The sequence below is a fragment of the Bombus flavifrons genome, chromosome 18, assembly GCF_040668555.2.
Source record: "Bombus flavifrons isolate JBK064 chromosome 18, iyBomFlav1_principal, whole genome shotgun sequence".
In the NCBI taxonomy this organism is placed as follows: domain Eukaryota; kingdom Metazoa; phylum Arthropoda; class Insecta; order Hymenoptera; family Apidae; genus Bombus; species Bombus flavifrons.
The window spans coordinates 4997855-5020851 of NC_138459.1; the positions used below are offsets into that span (position 1 = coordinate 4997855).

General features: G+C 31.6%; 4 protein-coding genes across 7 annotated transcripts; 2 read left to right on the forward strand and 2 right to left on the reverse strand.

Annotated features, from left to right (window-relative positions):
* Nucleotides 1–15734, forward strand: LOC138189064 (microtubule-associated protein futsch). The gene is made up of 16 exons (XM_069131214.1): nt 1–816; nt 1594–1778; nt 1907–2103; nt 2183–9018; nt 9102–9316; nt 9385–9688; nt 9763–9941; nt 10025–10214; nt 10280–10512; nt 10589–10988; nt 11079–11187; nt 11297–11642; nt 11727–11771; nt 11850–11966; nt 12025–12127; nt 12209–15734. Exons 1-16 carry the CDS (start codon nt 672–674, stop codon nt 14278–14280), a joined length of 11676 nt encoding a protein of 3891 aa, XP_068987315.1. The 5' UTR covers nt 1–671; the 3' UTR covers nt 14281–15734.
* A 1735-nt stretch (nt 15735–17469) lies between these two features.
* On the reverse strand, nt 17470–19809 carry LOC138189074 (SAP domain-containing ribonucleoprotein). 4 transcript variants are annotated; one of them, XM_069131233.1, is made up of 9 exons: nt 19406–19809; nt 19204–19320; nt 19008–19104; nt 18659–18755; nt 18513–18574; nt 18208–18441; nt 18000–18128; nt 17853–17924; nt 17470–17759 (listed from the first exon to the last, which is right to left on the reverse strand). In XM_069131233.1, the coding sequence occupies exons 3-9, from the start codon at nt 19056–19058 to the stop codon at nt 17658–17660; spliced, it is 747 nt and encodes a 248-aa protein (XP_068987334.1). In that variant the 5' UTR covers nt 19059–19104; nt 19204–19320; nt 19406–19809; the 3' UTR covers nt 17470–17657. The 4 variants fall into 4 exon arrangements, with proteins under 4 accessions (XP_068987334.1, XP_068987335.1, XP_068987333.1 ...); XM_069131234.1 differs by lacking the exon at nt 19406–19809 and having other exon boundaries at nt 19204–19323; XM_069131232.1 differs by lacking the exons at nt 19204–19320; nt 19406–19809 and having other exon boundaries at nt 17471–17759; nt 19008–19196.
* Nucleotides 19810–20058: 249 nt separating this feature from the next.
* On the forward strand, nt 20059–21197 carry Ufc1 (Ubiquitin-fold modifier conjugating enzyme 1). Its single transcript, XM_069131237.1, has 4 exons — nt 20059–20313; nt 20483–20614; nt 20705–20872; nt 20957–21197. Exons 1-4 carry the CDS (start codon nt 20191–20193, stop codon nt 21044–21046), a joined length of 513 nt encoding a protein of 170 aa, XP_068987338.1. The 5' UTR covers nt 20059–20190; the 3' UTR covers nt 21047–21197.
* Nucleotides 21198–21210: 13 nt separating this feature from the next.
* LOC138189072 (arginine-hydroxylase NDUFAF5, mitochondrial) lies at nt 21211–22517 on the reverse strand. The gene is made up of 3 exons (XM_069131229.1): nt 21820–22517; nt 21573–21757; nt 21211–21497 (listed from the first exon to the last, which is right to left on the reverse strand). The coding sequence occupies exons 1-3, from the start codon at nt 22392–22394 to the stop codon at nt 21211–21213; spliced, it is 1047 nt and encodes a 348-aa protein (XP_068987330.1). The 5' UTR covers nt 22395–22517.
* Nucleotides 22518–22997: the final 480 nt, after the last annotated feature.

Genomic DNA, 22997 nt, shown 5'->3' on the forward strand with positions numbered 1-22997 from the left:
GTAACAAGTCTCGCTGATAGAACAGCGAGGTACGAATAACGTTCGTCCAGGAAAGGCGATACCCCCACGATTACGTGCATCGTTATTATTGCGCCCGAAGGTGCGCGCGCGCGCGCGCGCGTGCACACATTACACATCTTGTATATACTCGGGAGACGCAACGATCTTCTTACTTGTATGTATGAGTGTATTTGTGGTAAGCATCGTGATATGTGGAAAAGTGTAAAGTGAACGAAGAAGAGAAGGCGCGTGAGAAAGTATTCGTTTTCTTGAATGTCTGAACGATACGAAAATAGAGTGGGAGTTTAAGACAACAATACAAGTACGTGCGCGTGTGTTTTTTCTCGCTTCTGTCCTTTATCGTTTTCATTTGTCTCTGTTGGACGCGCGTGTTCGTTTGTGGTTTTGATGCGGGTGTGAGTAGAGCAGGTAGAGAACAATCAAGGTAACGAAAGCAACGAAGCGGGAAGCGGTGTTCGAACGTTCTAAAACATTGATTTTCTGTCGTTTTTCTTTTTTTTTAACTACGTTAACAGGTTTTTTTCATAAACGTGCTGTGAAACAGCAGTGACGATCGAAAGTAATTTGACGAAAATGCGATACGAGTTGTTAGGTCGCCTAGCGTAGTATATCGCCTAGCGGCGACGGGCCCAGAGAGAAGCGGCGGAAAAATGGCGTCCGATAACGAAGCCTCTTGCGCGAGTGACCCAAATTTCGCGGTGATTTGTTCGTTTCTCGAGTGCTTCGGCAAGTCCTGTGGTATCGTTTATCCTGATATTGCGCGCCTTCAAGAGATGCTTGAAAACACACAGGAGGGTGAGTAACACCTGCATGCATACGTGTATGTGTAGAAAAGAGAGAGAGAATGATTGACCCGCCCCCGCGGGGCCAAAAGTCTCGCGTGTGCTATTAGTTATCTTTCGCGATTTCGCGTTTTCTTCTCAAATTTTATGCTATTCCGTATTTTTTTATAATTCTAATATTACTTTCAAATAATTATTTTATATTGAACAACCACGAGCACTAAATTTATAGTTGTTTTCATCCCCTTTTTTTCATCGGAATTCTACACATCATTCTTAAAGATCTTTGTCTTCTTATTTGTTTACTTTGTGTAGCAACAGTTAACAATAAGAGAATTTACTAATTAATTAGTAATATGCGATTGATAATTATTTACATCAAATTCATCATTTCATTTAAATAATGCTATTATTGACAGTTTAGTTCAATTTACTATCTACTGTTGTTATTTTCTCATGTGCTGCCACCTCCCTTGTTGTCAACCTCAGTTACACGTGATTACGAGTTATGAATCGTGTGTCAAATTAATGATTTAAAAATACACATTTTAATGACTCTAATACTATATGACAAAAATGATTTATGAATTACTGTTAGCTTCTTATTGGCTATGCATTTGTAAATAAAAGTTTTAGGTTACTAAATACAATTTTGTAATTTTATAATAATATATCTCTAATGAAAATATTTCAAAGATATTTCTTAATTTTATTTGTGCTAAAATATAAATATTTAATACTTTTTATACATGTTTTATTTCTATTTACAATCAGTTGTTTTTTTTTTTAGTACCACAACAGTTGATAGATCTCCACATCAAATTATTACGAAAAACACGTAAAACAGTATCACCAGAAAAATGGGAACGTGCACTGGTTAAATTCTGTCATACATATTCTAATCAAGATGGATGGGAACTTGAACGTTTTGGTTACAAAAAAGCCCGTATTGCTGTTAAACTACGACTACTTAAAGTATAAATATAATTATTCTATTATATATTGTAAAATGTTAGATAAAGAATGCTTATGTTCATGTTTCCAATGTCATATTTATATGATCATATATGCCAATTTTCTTTACATAAGTTTTTTCATTGCAGGTTCTTTTAGAAACACAGTTTGACCTAAATCAAAAGTTTAAAAATGAAGTAAATAAATTAGCAGCTAAGGAATTACGGGTAGAACCTTTAGGAAGAGATAAATCTGGTTTAGCTTATTGGTGTCAACTTGATGAAGAGTGCAATATAAGGGTTTATAAAGAAGATATAGATGAAGAAAATTGGGAACTTGTAGCTAAGTATGTGTTCAATATAAATGTGAATTTCTTTTTATTTACATTTTAAATTCTATTTTAAAGTCTTTAAATATATTGTTAGGGATCGAGAAGGAGTAGTTAATCTTATAAATACCTTATCAAATGGAGAAATTGGAGCTATTCCAATTAATGAAGATAGTAATAGTTTAGAAATTTCTGAGAAACCTATTATTGATACGGGACAAATAACTACATCACCAAGTTTGGAGGATGAAGTTGTACAGGAAAATGGCATTCACATGGAAGGATCTGATGAAAAAGAATTAGATAAGAGTGGAGGTGAAGATTTTGAGGATGAAAGAGAACAAGATGACATTAATGAGGCTGGCAATGTTGAGGAAGATGTGGATGGTGAAGATGAATTAACAAATGATGAAAGTTCTAAACAAAATACAGAGGAAGATGATTCTCAGCAGACAATACAAAATGAGATGGTAGAATCAAATCCTGTTGAAACACCCCCTTTATTATCATCATGTCCCCTTAAAATTTTAAATGCTAAGGTTGATACATTATCAGAAAAAGAAACAGTTTCATCACAAGAGAAAGAATTAAGCACTATTCAAAAAACGATGGTTACTACTATTGTATCTAATGATACTAAACCTGTAGAAACATACAAATCTGAAGAGCATACAATAGTGAGTAATTCAAAAATTGATTCTGAAGAATCAGTGCCTCTTAAATCAATTGAAACACCTGTTATTACATCTCCTCTTAAGTTAGTAAATGTTTCCGAAATGAAACAAATACACGAAGAAAAAGTAATTACTGGAATAACACATACATTGAATATAACAAAGAAATATGAAGATTCAGCAGATCAAGTTATGAAATCACTAGACAAGTTATCTAATAAAAATAGTTTTCTTTTTACTTCTGCTGACATGCCAACAACTCATAATAAATTGTCTGTGAAGCCAATAGATCAACTGGCTGCGAACCTTGTGAGGATGCAATCTGAAAAACTTGAAAAGCCAAGTGGAGCAAAATCATTAGAGAAAATTGCTGAAAACCTAGCGCGATCGGGAAGTATTGTGGGAAATATAATAAATGGAGATGATGACAGAATACCACAAGATTTTTGTGCAAGAAGTCAGATAGATAAAGTGAATTCGCTTAGAGAACATAGAGGTATGGATTTGTCGACATCACCAAGAGGATGGGAGAACACGAACGAGCAAAACAGGCCAATGGATTTCTCCGGAATCGATTTATCTAGTCGAAAATTTAACAAAACTATCGATTTACCTTCTGCCGGATATAGGGCGCAAGATTTTCAACATAGAGAAATGGACCTCAGTACGAAGAAGATAAACAAACCGGAAATTACAAATTTACCGTATGATGCTCGGGCTGTGATGATGCGTAATCATAGCATGGTAGCAGATTTAAGTAAACGACAAATGTCATTTCCTGGTTACGATATGTCTCCTGCTTCATATCATAATGCTTCGAGAATATCTAATAAAGAAGATCACAGATTACCAAATTATACCATACTACCAGATCCGAGTAAAATTACGGCTCTAAGAATGAATCCAACACCGATAAAACGTCCATTAGAAGGAGATGATATGCAACAAGACATATTAAAGAGAATAAGAGCAGATGTAATACCAATTAGAAGTTCTATGGATAAGAGATCAATAATGAGTAGTAATTGGAGAGATGAAGTTGGTGAAACCATTGAGGAACCAATGATAATGATTCAAGGTGAAGGATCTGGTAGTGATTGTGATGCAGTTAATCCTGCTCTTGGAGAAGCTGTAGAAGAGCCCATAATTTTTTTTTATGGAGAAGGATCTGGTGAAGAGTGTCAGACAGGTAATCCTGGTGAGGATGCATCAACTGACAATAAAGAAAGCAACGAATCAAAAAACGAAGCTGATTCTGCTACTTCTTCTCTATTGCCAAGTAAAAATTTAGACGAAGATAGCCTTATACACGAAGTGTCTACCGGATCTCTAATAACAAGTAAAAATGCCATAAAATTAAACAGAAATTATCCGCAATCAAGTATTAATGTAAGAAGTAATCGGCAAACTGTAGGTTCAACACAAGAAAAGTCCAAGTTCAAACCATCATTGGGCATTCAAATAATACCAAAAAATTCTAACAGTTCTGTAAAAAGAATATCGAGATGGGATGTTGGAAAACCAGAAGAAAAACCAGAATGTGACAGTAGTATCATATCAAATGAAGAAGACATATCACAGAAAAGAAATGAAATTGAATGTGAAAATTCCTCTAATAAAAATCAAGATGTTAAGATAGATGGAAATTCTGTAAGTAATGAAAATTCAACTTCACAAAAAAGAAATGTAGAAGCCGAAAATTCACAGGACACAGAAGGAAATTCCTTGAGGCAAAAACTAAGTCCTGTTTCTCAAGATTCCATGCAGTGTGATTCGTCCATTTCCTTATGTCAAGCAGATACGTCAGAAACGCTTGAATTTTATCCAGAAATTACACCCACAACTCAGTCAATAAGTAATAAAGATGCTGCTGAGAATGTTTGTGATTCCGACAGTATAACTTCACACGAGACAAATACTGCAGAAAAAGTAGATAATGAATGCAAACCAACAGCTGCATCACCACCAAGATTTTTTTTTGGTCCTAATTGTATTTCATATACTTCCAGAGCAGAAGTATTTGAGTCACCATCTGATCATACAGTTTCAACAACTATAGAATCTAAATCTGATACACTGCAATATGAATGTGTTTCTTCTTCCAAACCAGCGGAAGATATTACTTCTTATACGTCAGACGATTTTGGCGTAACTCAAATGAATAATAACTCGTTAAAAATAAATTCGTATGCACCTACAAGTAATAGTCCACTTCATGAAGATGATAATAAGAATAAAATAGAAAAGGTTGGAGAATCAACTAATATATGGGAAGAAACAGTTCCTTTGAAATATTCTATAGATGGAGGACGTTGTGCAATGCAAAAGACAGAAATAGATTTGTCTAGTTCTGAATCAAAAGAAGAAAATTTTAAATCTATTGTACAGGATTCTATTACTAGTAGTGAAAATACAAAAAACGAGTATACAAAATCTGAAGAAACAGAAATATCAGGCATAATTTCACAACCTCACAGTACGAATGATATAAATATGCAAGATGCAAATATAAAGCTTGAGAATGCAATTGTAACACCATCTACAGTACAGTTCGACTCAAATATTGAATCTATGCAACTTGAGATATCAACAGCAGAAAGTAATACATTAGAAGAACAAGTAAAAAGTCAGAATAAAATATCAGATTTACAAAATGACACTGATGAAACTGTAAAATCTCCAATTCTTTGTTCTAAAGGTGAAGCTGATTGCAAATCATCTGATATATCAACACTTAAAAAAGGCGAGTTAGAAACAGATACAACATTTGTTAATAATTCATGTTCATCTTTTGCTCAAAATTCAGAATTAGGTTGTACAAGTAAGGAAGAATTTTCCACTTATCAAGAAGTAGATAGTTTAGCAGAAAAAGAAATGGAACATGTATCTGAGAAAGAATTTGACTTATCTGTTGAAAGTTCTAAACAAAATGACAAAAATGATAATATCCCAGAATTTCATAATCAAGAAAAGCAATTAATAAATCCTGATAATGAGAACATGAAAATTTTGACTGATTCTGATGTACATTTGGCACATAATTGCATTAAAAATAGTAAAAAAATAGAAATTTCAGAACAAAATGAAATTTCAGTTAATTCATTTATCAAAAATTCTGTGCCTGATGTTAATACCAAATTAGATTTAACAGACAATTTTACTGTTACTAGTTCGGAATTAATTGAACAATGTAAAGATTCGCTAGTTCCTACAATAAGTAGCTCAGATGGTAATTGCACTCACAAGACTTCGATTCACGAAAGCGCTAAAGTGCATTCAGATTCTGAGAAATTTTCCTTTAAAGATGAATGTTCTATTTACAATGTATTAACAGAGACAGTACCTGACACAAATAATTTTAAACCATCTAAATCTGATGCAGTTGAAGCTGAAGGTGAAATGATTGTATCTAATATAATTGACATTGAAACATTAGAAAACCGAAGTTCCTGTGTTGATCAAGATTTGAATAAAGATATGTCTATTGATGATAAATTGTCAAAGTCTGATAATGAACCTTTTAAACTAAATGAAGAAAAAGAATGTTTTGATGACAACTTATCATATGGAGATACACGTAGTATTTCATTGGAATTATGTTCATCTTCTGATGAAACAAATAAATTTGGTACTGTTGTTGAAAGGAAAAAAACAGAGGACGTCAACGATGTAGACATTCAGCAAAAATCTGGTACCATGATAGAGCCTATAATTTCAGAAGATGAAAAGATGATTGAACAGGATGAAAAAAGTAATATAAATCAATGTGATTATATTATAAAACATATTGAAGACAGTAATGTAAAAAATGAAGAGTTAAATTCTACAAATAATACTGTAGAAAATGCAAATAATACTCAACAAGAATATATTATTGAAAAATCAAAGACAGAGGAACCAAAATTGAATCAAATAGACATAAATCCCGTGAATTTGCAAGAACCAGACAAAATAAAACAGTCTTTAGTCGCAAATTATGAGAGCAGTGACTCCAATGATGACAGTAATGATGCTTTTGAGAGCTCTCACAGAGAAACAATTGAAAATAAAAATAACTTGTTTACAGATTTAGAAGAAGAAACAATGATTAGTAATGAACAAAAAATAAAACAAACAATTCAAAAATTAATTACAAAGGATGAAGAATTGTCTGAAGAATTACAGAATGCAGTTACTAATAAAAAAGGAAGAGAATTAGTGTCAGAAAATAGTTTTAAGAAAATGGAAAACGAAGAAACCGAATATAAAGAAGTGAAGATAACTAACAATGAAATAATTGAAGAAGAATATAACTGTATTGTTAGTCAATTTCATTTAAATGAAAAATTAATTATAAATGAGAAAAAAGATATTAATATTTCAGAAAGTAATAGTGCAGAATTAATAAAAGCGGAGGTTTCATCAATCGTTTCTGAAACTGAGCCAATGAATAAAGAAAATATAAATTCAGCATTAACTAAAACAAACAATGTAATAGGCGAAATAAGTGAAAATGATGGTTTAGTTCAAGTTTCAGACAAAATCATGAATACGATTTCTGAAGGAAGAAATGATTCTGAAACAATAAATTCTATAAACATAATTAAAACTCAAAAACAAACAAATGAAGACATTGAATTTAATGATGTTGAGAAAGAAATATCATGTGAGGGCTTGAAAGAGCAATGTGTAAAACCTATGGAAGAAAAATTAATAACGAGTTTTGATAATGATATCAAATTTATCAAAAATAAAGAAGTTGAACATGTTACAGAAGAATTTTCAATCATAGAATCATATAATAAATTGACAGAATTTTCAGGATTTAGTAATAAAGACAATAAATTTGCTGCACATTTACATGATGAAGGAGATTTCAATAAAGATATGTCTGAAAATGATATAACAATACATTCTGTACAAAATATTTTACCACTTGATAAATTTGACAATACATCCTCAGGTATAGATAAATCAGAAATATATGAAAATAATATTTCAACTATACCAGAAGATTTCAAATCTACGGATAACTTACAATTTGTAAATTTTATATCTGAAAAATCAGAGAATTTGAGTGTTACAGATAACCATGAGAAGCATAGCGAATCATTTCATGTTATAAATAAAAGTACAGAATCCCTTCTTGAAAATACTGTCTCTAGTTTAAATGATAAATCAGCAGTATTTAATACCCAAGAAACTACATCAGAATCAGCGACGATCATAAATGATGCTAAGAAGGCAACTAGTAAGAGATTGAGCGATGTTTCTGATATTCAAGATGTTCCTCCATTAAAATCTAAATCTCCATATATAGAATCCAGTGAACAAATATTAGAAGACTTAACAAATTCTAAATTACAATTGGGTCAAAATTTGGATAACTTTAAACAAGTAGAAATTGATGAAAATAAAATAAGTGGGGATGTAGTATCTAATAGTACAACAAAACATTTAGCAAAACATGAATACAGCACAATAACTAATACAGCGGATATCGTGTTGAACAAAGTTGTGCAGGAACATAACGACGAAAATGACGAGAAAAAAGGGAGCTCAGAAATTCAAAGTATTGAAGTGAAAACAGTCTCTGTATCATCTGACGATTCAATGGAAGTAGACAATGAAAATTTATTCAGTACAGTTCCCGAGGAAATGGATCCTTTAGCATGTACTGACGATGATACATTTAAAAAATTAGACGATAACGAGCAGAGTGATATCTCTGCTCCAAAAATAGGCTTACGGGTTAAACCCGTATCTGAACTCGTTTATGATGGATGGAAACTGGATTCCACTGAATCACCAAGAGTATCCCGTAAGCGACGTAATAGTTCTCATGAATCAAATTCTGAAGATATAATTGCAAAACAAAATGATGAAGAAACAATAGGAGGTAAAAGAATAAAATTACGTGCGAAACGAATACCTGATAAGCAATTGCGAAAGTCTGTGGAGGAAAATCGCGTTGTAACAATAAGTTCAGAAGACGAGGCTGTAAAATGTAGCCCTGAAAAGTCAGAAGATCAAGAAGTTAAGGATGTTAGCGATGACCAAAGTACTACTCATTCGGTTGCAATTGGAAGGAAAACAAGAGGACGTCCTAGAGGAAGACGAAGGCGTTATAGAGGAAGTGGACGTTCAGCTCGACCAAAACATTCTGAATTTCAGAGTATTCAAACTTCTGAGGTATCATCTGAGATCCATCTTGATGAAACACCAAGCAATAACGATTCTTTAAATATGACACCAATTTCACAGAAAAAACGAAAGAAAAGTAAGTTTTTATTTCTCCTTTCATATGTTTATATATTTCGCAGATAACATACAATTTACTATCTAGAAAAATATTGTTCATAGGAAAAATGGTGTTGGGCCTAGAGGTAGGTAGAGATATTGTTCCTGAAACACAAACAGGATTAACTCAAGATGAAACACCTGTAAGGCAGTCTAGAAGAATAGCACAATTAAAAATTAAAGAAGAAGCAGATAGACGAAGGATTGAGGAAGAGACTTCAAATGAAAGAAAAGACAAAAAAGATTCAGTGGAAAGAAAGAAGCGGAAGAAACCAAAGGTATATTTTTTTATTTTGCTTAATTGTACAGTTGATATTAACATATTATATAATTATCGTAATTTTAGCCTGAAAGCGAAGAGGAAATCGCAATAAAAGAAATAGAGAAAGAAAAGAAATCTAAAAAGAAACGTAGAAAAAGGAAAAAGAAGAAAATGTCTGCTAAATTTAATGAAGCAAATCCATGGCAGAGTTCTTCAGGTTCTAGTAGTGATGATGAAAATGAGAATGATGAAGAAGAGGATGAAGAAGAAGAAATAGAAAGTGAAGGATCTCTGCTTTTTAAAAGCGATCATGAGTTTTCGCCCGAAAGTGATCTTGAAAAAGATCAAGAATCAGAGCCATTAAGAAGAGCAAGGACTGCGCAAAAAGGTATTACATGATTATTTACAAACTTAAAAAAACACTAAATTGTACTCCAATATATCAACATTGTTTAATTATAGCTCAAAGTGATGTTGAAGAAGCAGATGATGAGTATGCTTGTCAAAAATGTGGTAAGGCAGATCATCCAGAATGGATACTTTTATGTGATTCTTGTGATAAAGGGTGGCACTGTTCTTGCTTGAGACCTGCTCTCATGTTAATACCAGAGGGTGATTGGTTCTGTCCTCCATGTCAGCACGTAAGCTTTTAATCTCAGCATACTTGTTGAATAAGCTATTTACTTAAAAAAAAATTGTGTCATAAATTAATACTTTATTTTAGAACTTGCTAGTGATTAAATTAAGAGAAAGCTTAAAAATGTACGATCAATTGACGAAAAGACATGAAAATGAAGTTTTAAGAAAGAAGAGACTAGCATTTGTTGGTATAAGTCTAGATAATGTTCTTCACAAAAATGAATCACAACGTCATCAGAAAGGATCAAAAGCCTCTAGCCAAGAATCTGATAATGGTAATCTTTTGCCTTTTTACTACTCATTTTTGTTATCTTGAATTAATATCTTGTATCTTTTATAGAATCTTCATCAGCATCATCTTCGACAAGTACAGAAACATCTAGTAGTGAAGAAAGTGAACCTGTATATCAGTTACGTGAAAGACGATCCGCTAACAAATATAAATTTAATGACTATGATGCCATGATCAATGCTGCAATCCAAGACGAAGTAGAAGCAGTTCAGGGAGCCGGAAATCAAGGAAGAGGAAAAGACATTGCAACTATAGTGAATGCAGAAAAAGAAGAAGCGCAAGTAAAAAAAACTATTATTACATATTTTTACTTAATTTTATGTTATGTTAAATTTTTCAATAAAAATTTGCTTCTAGCTGCATTTTAAGAATGAAGTATTAAACATTGAAGAAGCTCCAGAAGGTAAAGATGACATTGACAAAAAATCAGAAAAAGAGAGCGATGAAGAGTATAAGATGGAATGTGAGGATGGTATTGATGAGGAAGAAGAAGAACAAGACAAAGGAGCAGTAAAGAAATTCTTGTCGCGTAAGAAACATCGTAAGCTGAATAGTCTTGATATAAGCAGCGAAGATGATCCTGAAAGTGACGAAGATTTTAAAGGTACGAGTTCTGAGGAAGAAGAAGATTTTGATGACCATATAACATCTTCTGATGAAAGCACTTTTGCTGACGTAAAACGACGTAGTAGAAAAGGAGATTCGCGGTCCGTACGACGAAGCACTAGAGCCAGAACTACGCGTTACGAAGACTTTAGTAAGTATACGGAATCAATTCTTTGACTAGTATTAGAATGGATATTATTATATGAGGTAAGAAAAAATTGTAATAATAAACCTTTTATAGTAAATGACGACAGTGAAGAAAGCGATAGACCAAAAAGAAAAAAATCTCGGTCTACATGGGATTCAGATAACGAAGATAGCGATAATTCATGGCGACAGAGGAAAAAAAAGTAAGATACTATTGTTCTATCCTATATTATTATTACTAAATAGTTAATTTATGATTAGTTCATTCTTTGTTCAATTCTTAAATTGTTTCACTTTTAAATTTTCTTTTAGAAGTAGGAACGTATCGACATCTAGGTATAAAACATTGCCGAAGACGAAAAATAGAAAGAAAAAGAAGAGAAAACGTATAATCGAGTCTGACAACCAAAGCGAAACGGAAGAGTCAAATGACGAATCAAAAATGGAAATGTCGTGTGAGATACAACCACAATTAGAAAACAACGAATCTATAATGTCTGATGTATTAGATGTCAAACTTGATAACTTAAATGAAAATAATGAAGACAAACATATTAACCAGATAAAAGATATAAAACTACCAGAAATAAACTCTGAAATATCTGGTACACCTGCCACTCTACCACTCGAAGAAATAACGCAACAAAAAAAGAAGAAGGTAAGATTATAGATATAATCTGTTTGAAATAATTGTATTTCATCGTTTTTTTTAATATACATGTCCTTCCTCGATTTATCACAGGATAATGTAATAAGAACAAAGAAGACGCCAACAATTCGGAGAAAAGTATGTTAAATTTATCTTATTCTACTTACTTTAATATATAATAACAAACTTTTAATTTAAACTTAATTATATTTTCAGATTATATACGGTGGTCTTCCGGATGAAAATAAACCAGAAGAAGAAGAAATATTAAGTAGGCGAACTCGCGGTAAAAAGATTAATTATCAAGAAGAAATTGCATCAGATAGCGAAGAGGTAATACATAATGTTATATAACATAGGAGTTTAGAAATAAAAGAATGTAATATTATAGGAGCTAAAAAAGGCATTAAGAAAAACGGGAGAAAGTGAAGATGAATTTGTTGTAAATGAGGGCGAAGATTTAAATGAAGATGCTGAGAAAGATTCAGATTCAGGTAAATTGAGAAAAAAGCATATTAATGTTAAGAATATAAACGTAGAAATATTATGAATTAACATATAATATCACCTTATAGGTGATATTTATAATCCAAAAAAAGATGGTCATAAATTTAAAACTAAATCGCCAAAAAATAGAAAACCTAGGAAAAGCAAGAGTCCCGGTGGTAAACGGAAAATGTTAAACGATGGAACACCAAAACAAAGAAAAAAGCCTGGTCCGAAACCTGGAAGTAAAAACAAGTCACGTAAACAAAACTTTTTGCTTAGTTCTGTTATCCAAAGAAGAGATGATCAAGATGGCGAGAAAGATATCATGGCGAATGTCATAGATAATCCTATGGGAGAGATAGATACGAAACTTGATGATAATCTTTCAGAGAATGTAGGTTTAACCAGTACGGCTATGTCAGTAGCAGGTTCTTTCACCGGAGATGTGCCAGAAGGTTCCTTAACGGGACTTGGAGCAGGTGAACTAGCTGACTTAGATGACGAACAATTAGAACAAATGATGATGGAGGATGAAGAATACGCCAGACGACAGTTAGAACTTGCAGCTATCGAAATAGCAAAAAAGAAGAAACAAGAACGAGAAGCAAAAAAATTAGAAAAGGCGCGTTTAAAAGCATTAGAGATATTGGCAGCTGAGAGGCAACGAGACCCTAACGCGCCAGAGGGAACTGATGGAGATGTACCAAAGAAGAAAAAGAGAGGCCGTCGGAGTAAAGCCGAAATTCTTGCAGAACAAATGCGCAGAGATGGGGCTCCGAATTTAAACACCACTGTTTTATCTGCCAGCATGCCACAAAACTTGGTAACTACCATACCATCTAATATCACTCCCAATATGTCAGCGATTATGACTCCTGATGCGGAAAGAACAGGCGAAGGACACATTCCTATGATGACGGGACCAGATGGACAACTTTTTAATCCCGATGGATCGCCTATGAAACCTAAAAGAAGGGGACGTGGTAAGGGTAAAAAGACTCTTGCGCTGGAAGCAGCTAGAGCTGCGGAAGCAGCGGCAAAAGCTGCTGCTGAGGCTGGTTTAATTGGTATGGGCACTGATTCTAATTCGGAGATGAAACCTGGTGAAATTCCGAATGTACTTCCTACACCAGGTAGTAGCACCTCTGGTTCCGCTCCGTCCACACCACCTGCTGGCGTTGTTACAACACAAGGACCACCTTCTTCGCAAACTCCGACTTCACAGTCTGTTTATCCGTCGTTGCCACCTAATCAACAGTCTTCCGTTATCACCAGGATGCTTCAATCTCAACCTGTATCGAGTAGTCCACAATCGTTCTCCGCTGCAGCTGCAGCAATGGGACACAAATACTTCGGTGGACCAAACGCTGGAGGTCAAATAATGGGTGGACCTAGGACAGGTTACGAAATGCAACCACGTGGAAGAATACCTTCTCCGTATAGACAAGCGGGACAATCTTCTATACCACCTCATTTTGCTGCTGTAAGATCAGGAACTCCGCCAATGAGAATGAGAGTACCTGGTCCGCAAATATATCATACGCCGCATCATCCAATGGATCCTTCTCCATCAGGTGGTGGACCGATATCGATCAACAATCGAGATCGTAGTTCTCCACTTGGCCCTGGACCTGCAATGATTCCACCAGCTGCCGGAAGTCCTCTAGCAAAAGGTGGTCCTACACCTCCTCCACCTCCTCCTTATGTCAGAGGGGCACCTCCCATGTCCAGGTTTGCAGATAATCCAATGGGTCCTAGACATCAAATGCCTCCTTTCACCAATGCATCACCGGTTAATCATAATATGCAACAACCATCACCGCCTCCTAATCGACCACCTGGTAATTTTTCACCGTATCATCCTCCCCCTCCTCCTAATTATCATTATGGTGCCTATCCACCACCACCGCCGATGTCCACAGCAGATGATGCAGCCGCATATCAAGGATCTCCGTATCCCGCGGATCACTTTTCATCTCCTGCTGATAATCAACCACCCATTCAAGCCCCGCCTCCCCCTCAGCCTCCACCACAACAGCAAGCACATGCGAACGATGCTGGTACTGGAAACAAACAGTACGATGAAGAAGGTTCTGGAGAATTTGGCGGTTTAGTATCATACTTCAGTAGCCAGAGAGAAGATGATCTTGATTCGTAGCATGAGTGAGATCTTGGCCAACCCTAAAACTTTATATAGGGTGCATTAAACAATGGTGTTTTAACGGTCAGGTAAGATCGCAACTTTTGCTCGAGAGGGACAAGTACAAGAGAAACATAAAAAAAGCTAGCAAGATGTAATGTAATCGTAAATACAAAAAAAAAGTAGATATACATTTATATCTACTTTATATATATTATACATATATGTGTTGGGGCATTGGAATGTTTGAAATAATGATGAAAGAAAGAGTATTTGCATAACATATGATGATGTACGTTCTAACATTATTTTATACACATATTGTACTGTTTTAAAACGTAAGGAAAAAGGCGTAGAATTAGAATTGTCTTCCTCTTTGACCTCTTAAGCAAACAGTTGTTCAAAACATTTATACTTTCGAGATAGAAAGAAAAAAAGAAAGCCACCAAAACCAAATCCGAGGTTGGCCAAGCGAGAATAAGGAAAAAAAATATTAATCACTAACAATGGAGCCTATTTCCTAAAAGTTGTAAGCTTTTTGTAATTAGTTCAAGTTTGATTAAATTTATATGAAGCAAACGAGACCAGTCGCTAGTAGCAACGGAAGTTGCGTGTTGCTAGAGAAAGGATTATACAAAGATCTGACCAGAATTTTAACTAAACATCCATTAGTATTTACACATGAAATTTGTGCACAGTTACTTCCGAATCCATTGTAGATGTGTAGATGTCCTCTCCCAGATAAACGTTTGCTGTTGAAAAAGTCGATCTTAGTAGCAATCAGGAGAAAAATTAACAAATTCGGACTATGCGCCGTTGTTACATGTATATATGTAAATACAATAAGTCCTTTAGATTATATTATATGTATTATATATACACAGTCACGCAGAATACTATAAAATGAATTAGTGCAAAGGGCACAAATGTAATATTTAAATTAAAACGAAAGGAACGGCATCCGATTATAATAAATTAACAAATGGTGTGAAGACTACTACTATAATTATTTATAAAGAAAAATTAAGAATTTATGATAGGTAGTATGTATATTGTATTTTACAAATTTTACTTGATAATTATAATAAAAGAATAAAACATTTGGATATAGTTATATTAGAGAACAGGAGGCTGCTAAGTCCAACTCTAAGAAAGTGAGAGAAAAGAAATTTAACGAAACTGACGTTAAGCGTGTGTAGATAATCGGGGAAATAACTTAACGGAAGAAATTTTTATTTTATTATGGAGTGCAATTAAAAGTACATATAAATACGTTTATATGTAGCTATATATGTGTGAATATGACTTTTTTTTTCAATACGTTCAACATTGTCGACAAAGACTAAAATGATTTTCTTGTTTCTTATTTTTTCTACATCCGCTCTTTTTCCCGAAAATCTTTTTAAGACATATTTCAAGCTTTTTAAAGAAAAGAAAATATATATATATATACATAAATAAAAAAATATATATACACACAATAATAATAACAACATGTAAAGAACTAATAAAAAAAAAGGAATGTTTCGTACTATTAAAAGTCATTATGAACTAGACCCAAGTTCAAAGCTGTTCGTACCTGCAGCGCAGCTTTGAGAAAACTACTCCTTGAATTCACTTCTTAGATAAATATTCGAAGCATATTGCTTTGATCAAGAAATGAATACAAACGAAATTAATTGGATTAAGTGATTCACTGAACAGATACGATTACGTGCAAAAAAAAGAAGATAATAAAAATAATAATCAGGATATAAAATATTTTTTAACATTCATTTTTCATTTTACATACAACAGCCTCCTGCTCTTTGATCGATCCGCAAAGTTGATAGTGTCTTTGCGTCACAAAGAATCATCATGTATCTGTTTAGTTATCACAAGTACGTGCATACCTAATATAAATAGAAGTTATATAAATAAAAAAAGGAAATCATTATCTTAGGATTAGCTGCTTGGGATAGTTTCCTTTACTTCGTCGAACGTTTAACAACCGAATTTGAACGATTATATACACACATTACAACACGCCGTATATTGTAATAGAGAGTTTACTACCGATAATTTTATGATTTTTACATCTATACGATATATTTCAGTTGTATATTGTTTAATGTACAATCTACTGTCTTCTTTAAATATAACATGTGTCTTCGGACCATTCGTTCTTAGGGTGCGCTTCAAGGAAAATGCGAATATGTAATGTAAGTTCTTTCACAAATGCTCGAATGGTTATTGATACCATATAAAGCATTCATTGTATTATAAAATATTACTGGAAATTTAATTTTTCATAATACAATGAATATGCGAATTTATATTAAAGAAAAAGAAAAAAGTTTGGAACTTTTCAATATGTCCGAAGATTTGTTTTTTATCCTTTAAACAAAAAATTGAAACACAGGGAAAGTGAAATGAATTTTTTTAAAAGATATGTATATATATATTCATGTACATTTATATTGCTTTTATGCATGGCATATCCGCATTTAGAAAAATTCGTATAAGCTATTGTATAGCTATTGTATAGCTCGTACAAGATATATTTATGATAACACAATGATTCGATCTCAAAACTGGTTAAACGTATTAAACGTGGTTCACATAACTTAAAAAGAGGTACTTCATTTTCATACATGTACCAAACTTTTTCGCATTTATAAATGTTTCCTTGAAACGTAAACGAACGAAGTGTCTTAGCAAGATAACAGTAAATGTGGTGCAGTTTAGCTTTTCTTTTTCGTAAGGGTCTAGACCAAACGCAATTATTATATTACATGTTGTAGCCTAAATACATTTTGTAATAAAATTCAATATATTGAATATCAGAAAATGTTTTTCTTTTTTTTCCGTGCGCTAAATTTTAATGCATTTTATAGAAAAACAATTTATTTACTTGTTTCTAATCATATTGTTCTATAATAATACAAAATTTTAATGTTATAAATATACACATATTACAAGTCAATTATTTATTTTAATACAAAAGCCGAGATGTGTGTTATATGCTAATTTAATATGTCAATAATTCCTTCATTTAAAATGGAAACAATAATATTACAACATTGCATATAATCTCTATTTCATACAATGCCCTGAAATATATATATATATATATATATATATACACACAATTTATGTATATGATATATATACATATATTTTGTTCTTTTTATAATTATTTTAATTGAATAGAAATGTAAGTATAAAGTGCATGTGTGTAATTTTCGTACAGTTCTTAAAAAAAATAAAATATTACTCGAAAAAAATATTTTTGTCATGCATTTTATAACAAATACAATGAGTTTTTATTTTGTATACAATAGTCTTATTAGAAGTAAGAAAACTTAATGTAAAATTTGCAATCTAAATTGCTATTTGGTATATAACACTGAATATCATTTAACAATTTTAACTTTATTATAAAATACTTTCTTATTTGTAGGTTTCACTTCACCAAATCTGACTTTTCTTTTCTCTATTCTGGCTTCTAATTCAGCCTGAAAATGCAAATATAAAAGAATTATAAAATATGTAATAGAATTAGTATTTACATTTACTATAGTAAACTTTTTATTAACATAATTAATTACCTTTTCCATTAAACTAGAGACAGACGTACCAAACCTTTCTGCTCGCTTCTTTAGAACTTCGTAAGTTGTATGCTGCAAATGCACACAATAGATAATATTAGAAAACAAACAAAGATATTACACTTGTAGTTGGGTAAATATATATACCACAGGTGTTTTTACAGATGCAGCTGACTTATTATTCTGATTATTAATACTGAATCTTGCAGATCTAGCTTCTTTCTTAGCAGCTTCTGATAATGGTAATCCAAATTTCTTAGCTCTCATTTCTAATCTCTATTAATACGATAAATTTATTAGCATTTTATATTTGATCTCTATAATTCTGCAAAATATAGTAAAAAAAAAATATTACCTCTTTGATACCAAGCTCTGATAATTTAATTATTTTTTTTTCTGGTGGTGCAGTCTCAATAGTTTTTGTATCAATTTCAATCTTTTCTGTTTGTTCATTCTTAATTTCTTCAATTACTGGTTTTCGATTTAGAACTATCTTTTTAGCACTTACATTACTTTCAGTAGACAATTTTCTTTTTTCATTACCTTCTTGTGAGTCAGGCTTATTTGATAGTTCTTCTATTTCTTCATCCTATTTAAACAGATATATTGTCAATGTCATATTAAAATCAAATAATATACAAAACATATTTTTTTAATTACACCAAGAACTGCATCTTCATCTAAAATTTCCTCTGTAGTCTCATCTAAAGATAGTGCAGAATCTAAACATTCAATGAAAACATTATTTTATCAATAGGTAGCTCTCATAAAACAAAAAGGTTTAAAAGTCATTCGAAAGCATATACCACCATGAATTGCTAATTGAAGTCTTTCAACCAATTCATTCTTATTGCCAGTAGTAGGTAGTCCTCTTTGTTTTAACTCAATTTTCAGATCTGCAACCTGTTCAATAATATGTATCTATAATTATATATAATTCCCTTTAATAATCTTAAGATGTATAAATTTTTTATATTCAACAAATATAATTTTTAAATATTAATAAAGCGAAATTGTATCTGTCTAAAACAATTATACAAGCTAAACAGAAATTAGTGTAAAAAAGATTGTTTTACATTACATAAAAAATTTCTCCTAATTTTAAGGTTAGCTTCCCGGGTGTAGACACGTATCAGCAAGATACATTTGGATTACCTTCATTTTTGAAAGTTCTGTAAGTCCTTTCTCATAAGATGAATCAGCCATGGTGCATCAGTATTATTTTCTTTCAATTGATATCCCTTTTCGAATCCTGATTAACATGACACAATTTATCACACAATACTTTCAACAGCCCAGAGAGCAAATCAAATTGAAATGCATGCAACACGAAAAATTTTAATGTCACTACCTTTGCGAATATGGATAGTATGTTGTGAACTGGTGTAGTTCTGTGGCCCCCTCTAGTGTGAATATCTTATATGATAATAGGGTAACTTCTAGCGCTGCGAATTTAACTGTACAGCAGCTTAGCCAAGCAAACAAGTTTATTAATTAAATGTCAAAATTATTTATTAGTAACAACTGCAATCATTTTCGAATTTCGTATTTACTTTTATTGCCATAAGAAGGAACATTGCCAACACATAAATTGCTCGTTTTCTAATACTGTAAACTCCAATCAAATTAATGTTTATTAGCATTAATTAATAAAAATTTGTCTTGCTAGATAACAAATAAATCGTAGATTGCCATGTAAATCTGAGCAGATATACCACTCTGCGATCTGAAAGAAAGGGAATCGTTAAAATCGTTTCACCTTTAGAGCTGTCACACAGCTCAGAGTCTAAATAAATTTCAGTAAAGCGCAAATCTTTGTTAAAGTAGTCAATCTATTATAAATATTTAGTTTTAAATAGAAATTATTGTTCAAGTTAATCTTTCTCATTGTATATTTCTTCATTTAAATGTCGAGTTAGTTTTCCGAATTGTTTGAAATTGTAACACGAGTAGAGTACTTCAGCACTCCACGGTCTGCAACCGTGTGACTAGCGTTTACTGATCACTAATAGATATTATCTCTCAACTTATCGAGTTTACTTTCTAATGAATAAAAATGAATGTAATATGTAATGAAATTAAAATATTTACTTTGAAAAAGATGTAATTTTTTAAACTTCCTCTAGTGTATGTGTTTATTTATAACTAAATTTTTCAAATATCCCTATCTGTCTTTCTATATATGAATTTTTTCGATATATCGATTACTCTTAGTCGCACTGTCACACTTTCTATACGATGTAAAAGAGATGCAACACTTGAATTATAACACATTTGTCATTTCTATATCTACATAGAAGTCATAGCCATAGACCTGTGTGTTGTAATAATAATTAAGATGGTAGATGAGTCTACAAAGAAGACATTAAGTAATATTCCATTATTACAAACAAAAGCTGGACCTAGGGATAAAGAATTATGGGTGCAGAGATTGAAAGAAGAATACCAAGCTTTAATTAAAGTATGTTCTATATTTAATATTTAGTTTACCATATGGTTATTTAAAATCCCAAAAAGAAGAACTTTGAATTGTTTTTATTATACTAGTTGTACTTAAATATGCAAATTGAGTATAATACATTTCCAATGTACTTAGTATTGATTTCAAGAAATTCTTATTTGTTTTTCAGTATGTGAGAAATAATAAAGAATCTGACAATGATTGGTTTCGTCTGGAATCAAATAAAGAGGGTACAAAATGGTTTGGTAAATGTTGGTATATACATAACTTTTCAAAATATGAATTTGAAATTGAGTTTGATGTAAGTAATTTTTCTTTTTTGTATATTTATTAAATGTATAAACTCCACTAAGCTTTTTCATTTTCTGATAAAATACAATTTTTTATTCAGATACCTGTTACATACCCTATAACAGCACCTGAAATTGCTTTACCAGAATTAGATGGTAAAACAGCAAAAATGTACAGAGGTGGAAAGATTTGTCTTACAGATCATTTTAAACCCTTATGGGCACGTAATGTACCAAAATTTGGAATTGCACATGCCATGGCACTAGGAGTAAGTTTGTTCTATTTATAAATAAGTCTTTACAAATCATCAATTTTGTTATTACATATATTTAAAGATTTCTTATATTTTTAGCTTGGACCTTGGTTAGCAGTTGAAATTCCTGATCTTATAGAAAAAGGTGCTATAGCTCATAAAGATAAAATTGATGAACATAAATCGTAACTTTAAAAGAAAATATTGTATAATATAAATGAAAATATGTTAATTATGAGATGAATTACTGATTAACCTATTTTAATAAGTTATAAAAAAATTTCTATAATAAATACATTGAATTTTGTATTTAATACAAATCTTTACAGTTCTTCATATACTATGTACAATGATTATTTATCTTCGTCCATTTTAACATCTTTTGTTTCTTTTACAATTTCGTCTAATTTATATAAATTTTTAAGTGATACTTCCCCACTACCTCTTTTTAAGGGTTTTGGTTGTGATGGATCTGGCTTCCAACCTAATAGATAAATTACTTGAAATGTCGCAGGTATATATGGAGTACCATCTTCTTTAATTTTTCCATATAGTTCTTTATATATTGATGCAGCAGCAAGAACAGTATCTTTATTTAAACGTAATTTTCGGTTCTTTATTGCATTATTCTCTGCCATTCCTGTAAAATTATGTAAACAATTAAACAAACTTCAAGTAAGATACAAATAAGAATTATAAAGATTTTAAATATCACCTTTTAAATCCCACATTAATTCAAACATGCTTGGATATCCAATAACAATTTCATCTACATCAATGGTTAACATAGTAAAATTAGCTCTTGTCAATAAACCTCCAATATCTCTAATATCTGCAAATGGTGAAATATGTGCTGAAATTCCACCATCTCTTTCTAATTCTGCCAATTGTAAGGAACTCCTGTAAAAACAAAAACCTAAACTTGTAGATTTAACATATGCTTAATTTATCCTTAAAATTACCTTAATTCAAACAACGTTTCTCCTCCAAACAAAGCTCCTATAAAGACTCCATCATTTTTTAAACTTTTATTAATATTCCTGAAGCATCCTGGTAAATCATTTATCCAGTGCAGACTTAATGAACTTATTACTAAATCTAAACTATTTGGTTCAACTGAAAAATTTTCTTCATCCATAGTTATCCGTGATACTTTAACTCCTTCAGTGATTTCTGCTTGATGTACAAAGCTAGTTGACATGTCAGCTAAGATTAATTCTTCCACACATTCTGCCAAAATGTGTTTTGATACATAACCACGACCACATCCTAAATCAAGTGCTTTTTTGAAATTTCTTTTTATGTCAAATATTCTATCTGCAAGTCTGTAGCCTACTTCATCTTTGATGTAATCATACAGTTTTACATCAACAGATTGTGCAGCACGTTCCCTCTGTAGCAGCTTTGTATTTCTATCAAAAATATACATTACATTATCTGTCGGTAACGTATATTTTATTGCACTATAACTTATGTTACGAATACATCGAATATTAGATGTAAATGAGGCCAAACACCGCTCGAGCAAAACATGCATTTTTCACCATTGAAAATTCTCGTATGAATTTTATCTGAATTATTTATTATTGAAATTATATTATTGAAATATTATTATCAGTAATAATACGTATATCATATATGCTTTCACAATATTTTATTAGCATACTTTTTTGCTTTCGATGATTTTAATATGTGTTGTACAAGCCTGTACAATATAACCTATTCTATGTAGTTCTAATTTATTTAGTAATCTATGTAGTTCTAATTTTATTAAGTCTACTCTTAGTAAATTTTTACTACATAATTTTAACATACAAGTTTTATAAGATATAAACAGATTGAAAATATTCCACATCTCTTTCCTGTATTAGATTATGTATTGTATTAATAATGAAATAAAAAAGAAATTGTATTTAATTACAATTACCATCTTATTCCAAAGTATATAAACATTAAAAAAACTATAAAGATAGTTCGTAATATTTTTTGGAATTAATTAAAATCTATTTTTTTAGCAACATTTTATTCTTACATTACATTCTTATTATGAAAAAGCCTTTAAACTGCAATGAAACATGTTTCACAAAGAACAATTTTTTAAATGTAATAGTTTCTTGTTTCTTCTTTCCTCACATTTAAG

Coding starts and splice junctions, on each gene's coding strand:
- LOC138189064 (XM_069131214.1), top strand. CDS start 672: ATGGCGTCCGATAACGAAGCCTCTTGCGCGAGTGACCCAAATTTCGCG. Junction 817..1,593: donor GCTTGAAAACACACAGGAGG/GTGAGTAACACC, acceptor TTTTTTTTTTAG/TACCACAACAGTTGATAGAT. Junction 11,772..11,849: donor CGCCAACAATTCGGAGAAAA/GTATGTTAAATT, acceptor TTATATTTTCAG/ATTATATACGGTGGTCTTCC.
- LOC138189072 (XM_069131229.1), bottom strand. CDS start 22,394: ATGCATGTTTTGCTCGAGCGGTGTTTGGCCTCATTTACATCTAATATT. Junction 21,758..21,819: donor GAAACGTTGTTTGAATTAAG/GTAATTTTAAGG, acceptor TTGTTTTTACAG/GAGTTCCTTACAATTGGCAG. Junction 21,498..21,572: donor ATTAATGTGGGATTTAAAAG/GTGATATTTAAA, acceptor ATAATTTTACAG/GAATGGCAGAGAATAATGCA.
- LOC138189074 (XM_069131233.1), bottom strand. CDS start 19,058: ATGGCTGATTCATCTTATGAGAAAGGACTTACAGAACTTTCAAAAATG. Junction 18,575..18,658: donor TCAATTAGCAATTCATGGTG/GTATATGCTTTC, acceptor TTGAATGTTTAG/ATTCTGCACTATCTTTAGAT. Junction 18,442..18,512: donor ATGAAGATGCAGTTCTTGGT/GTAATTAAAAAA, acceptor CTGTTTAAATAG/GATGAAGAAATAGAAGAACT.
- Ufc1 (XM_069131237.1), top strand. CDS start 20,191: ATGGTAGATGAGTCTACAAAGAAGACATTAAGTAATATTCCATTATTA. Junction 20,615..20,704: donor AATTTGAAATTGAGTTTGAT/GTAAGTAATTTT, acceptor TTTTTTATTCAG/ATACCTGTTACATACCCTAT. Junction 20,873..20,956: donor CACATGCCATGGCACTAGGA/GTAAGTTTGTTC, acceptor TTATATTTTTAG/CTTGGACCTTGGTTAGCAGT.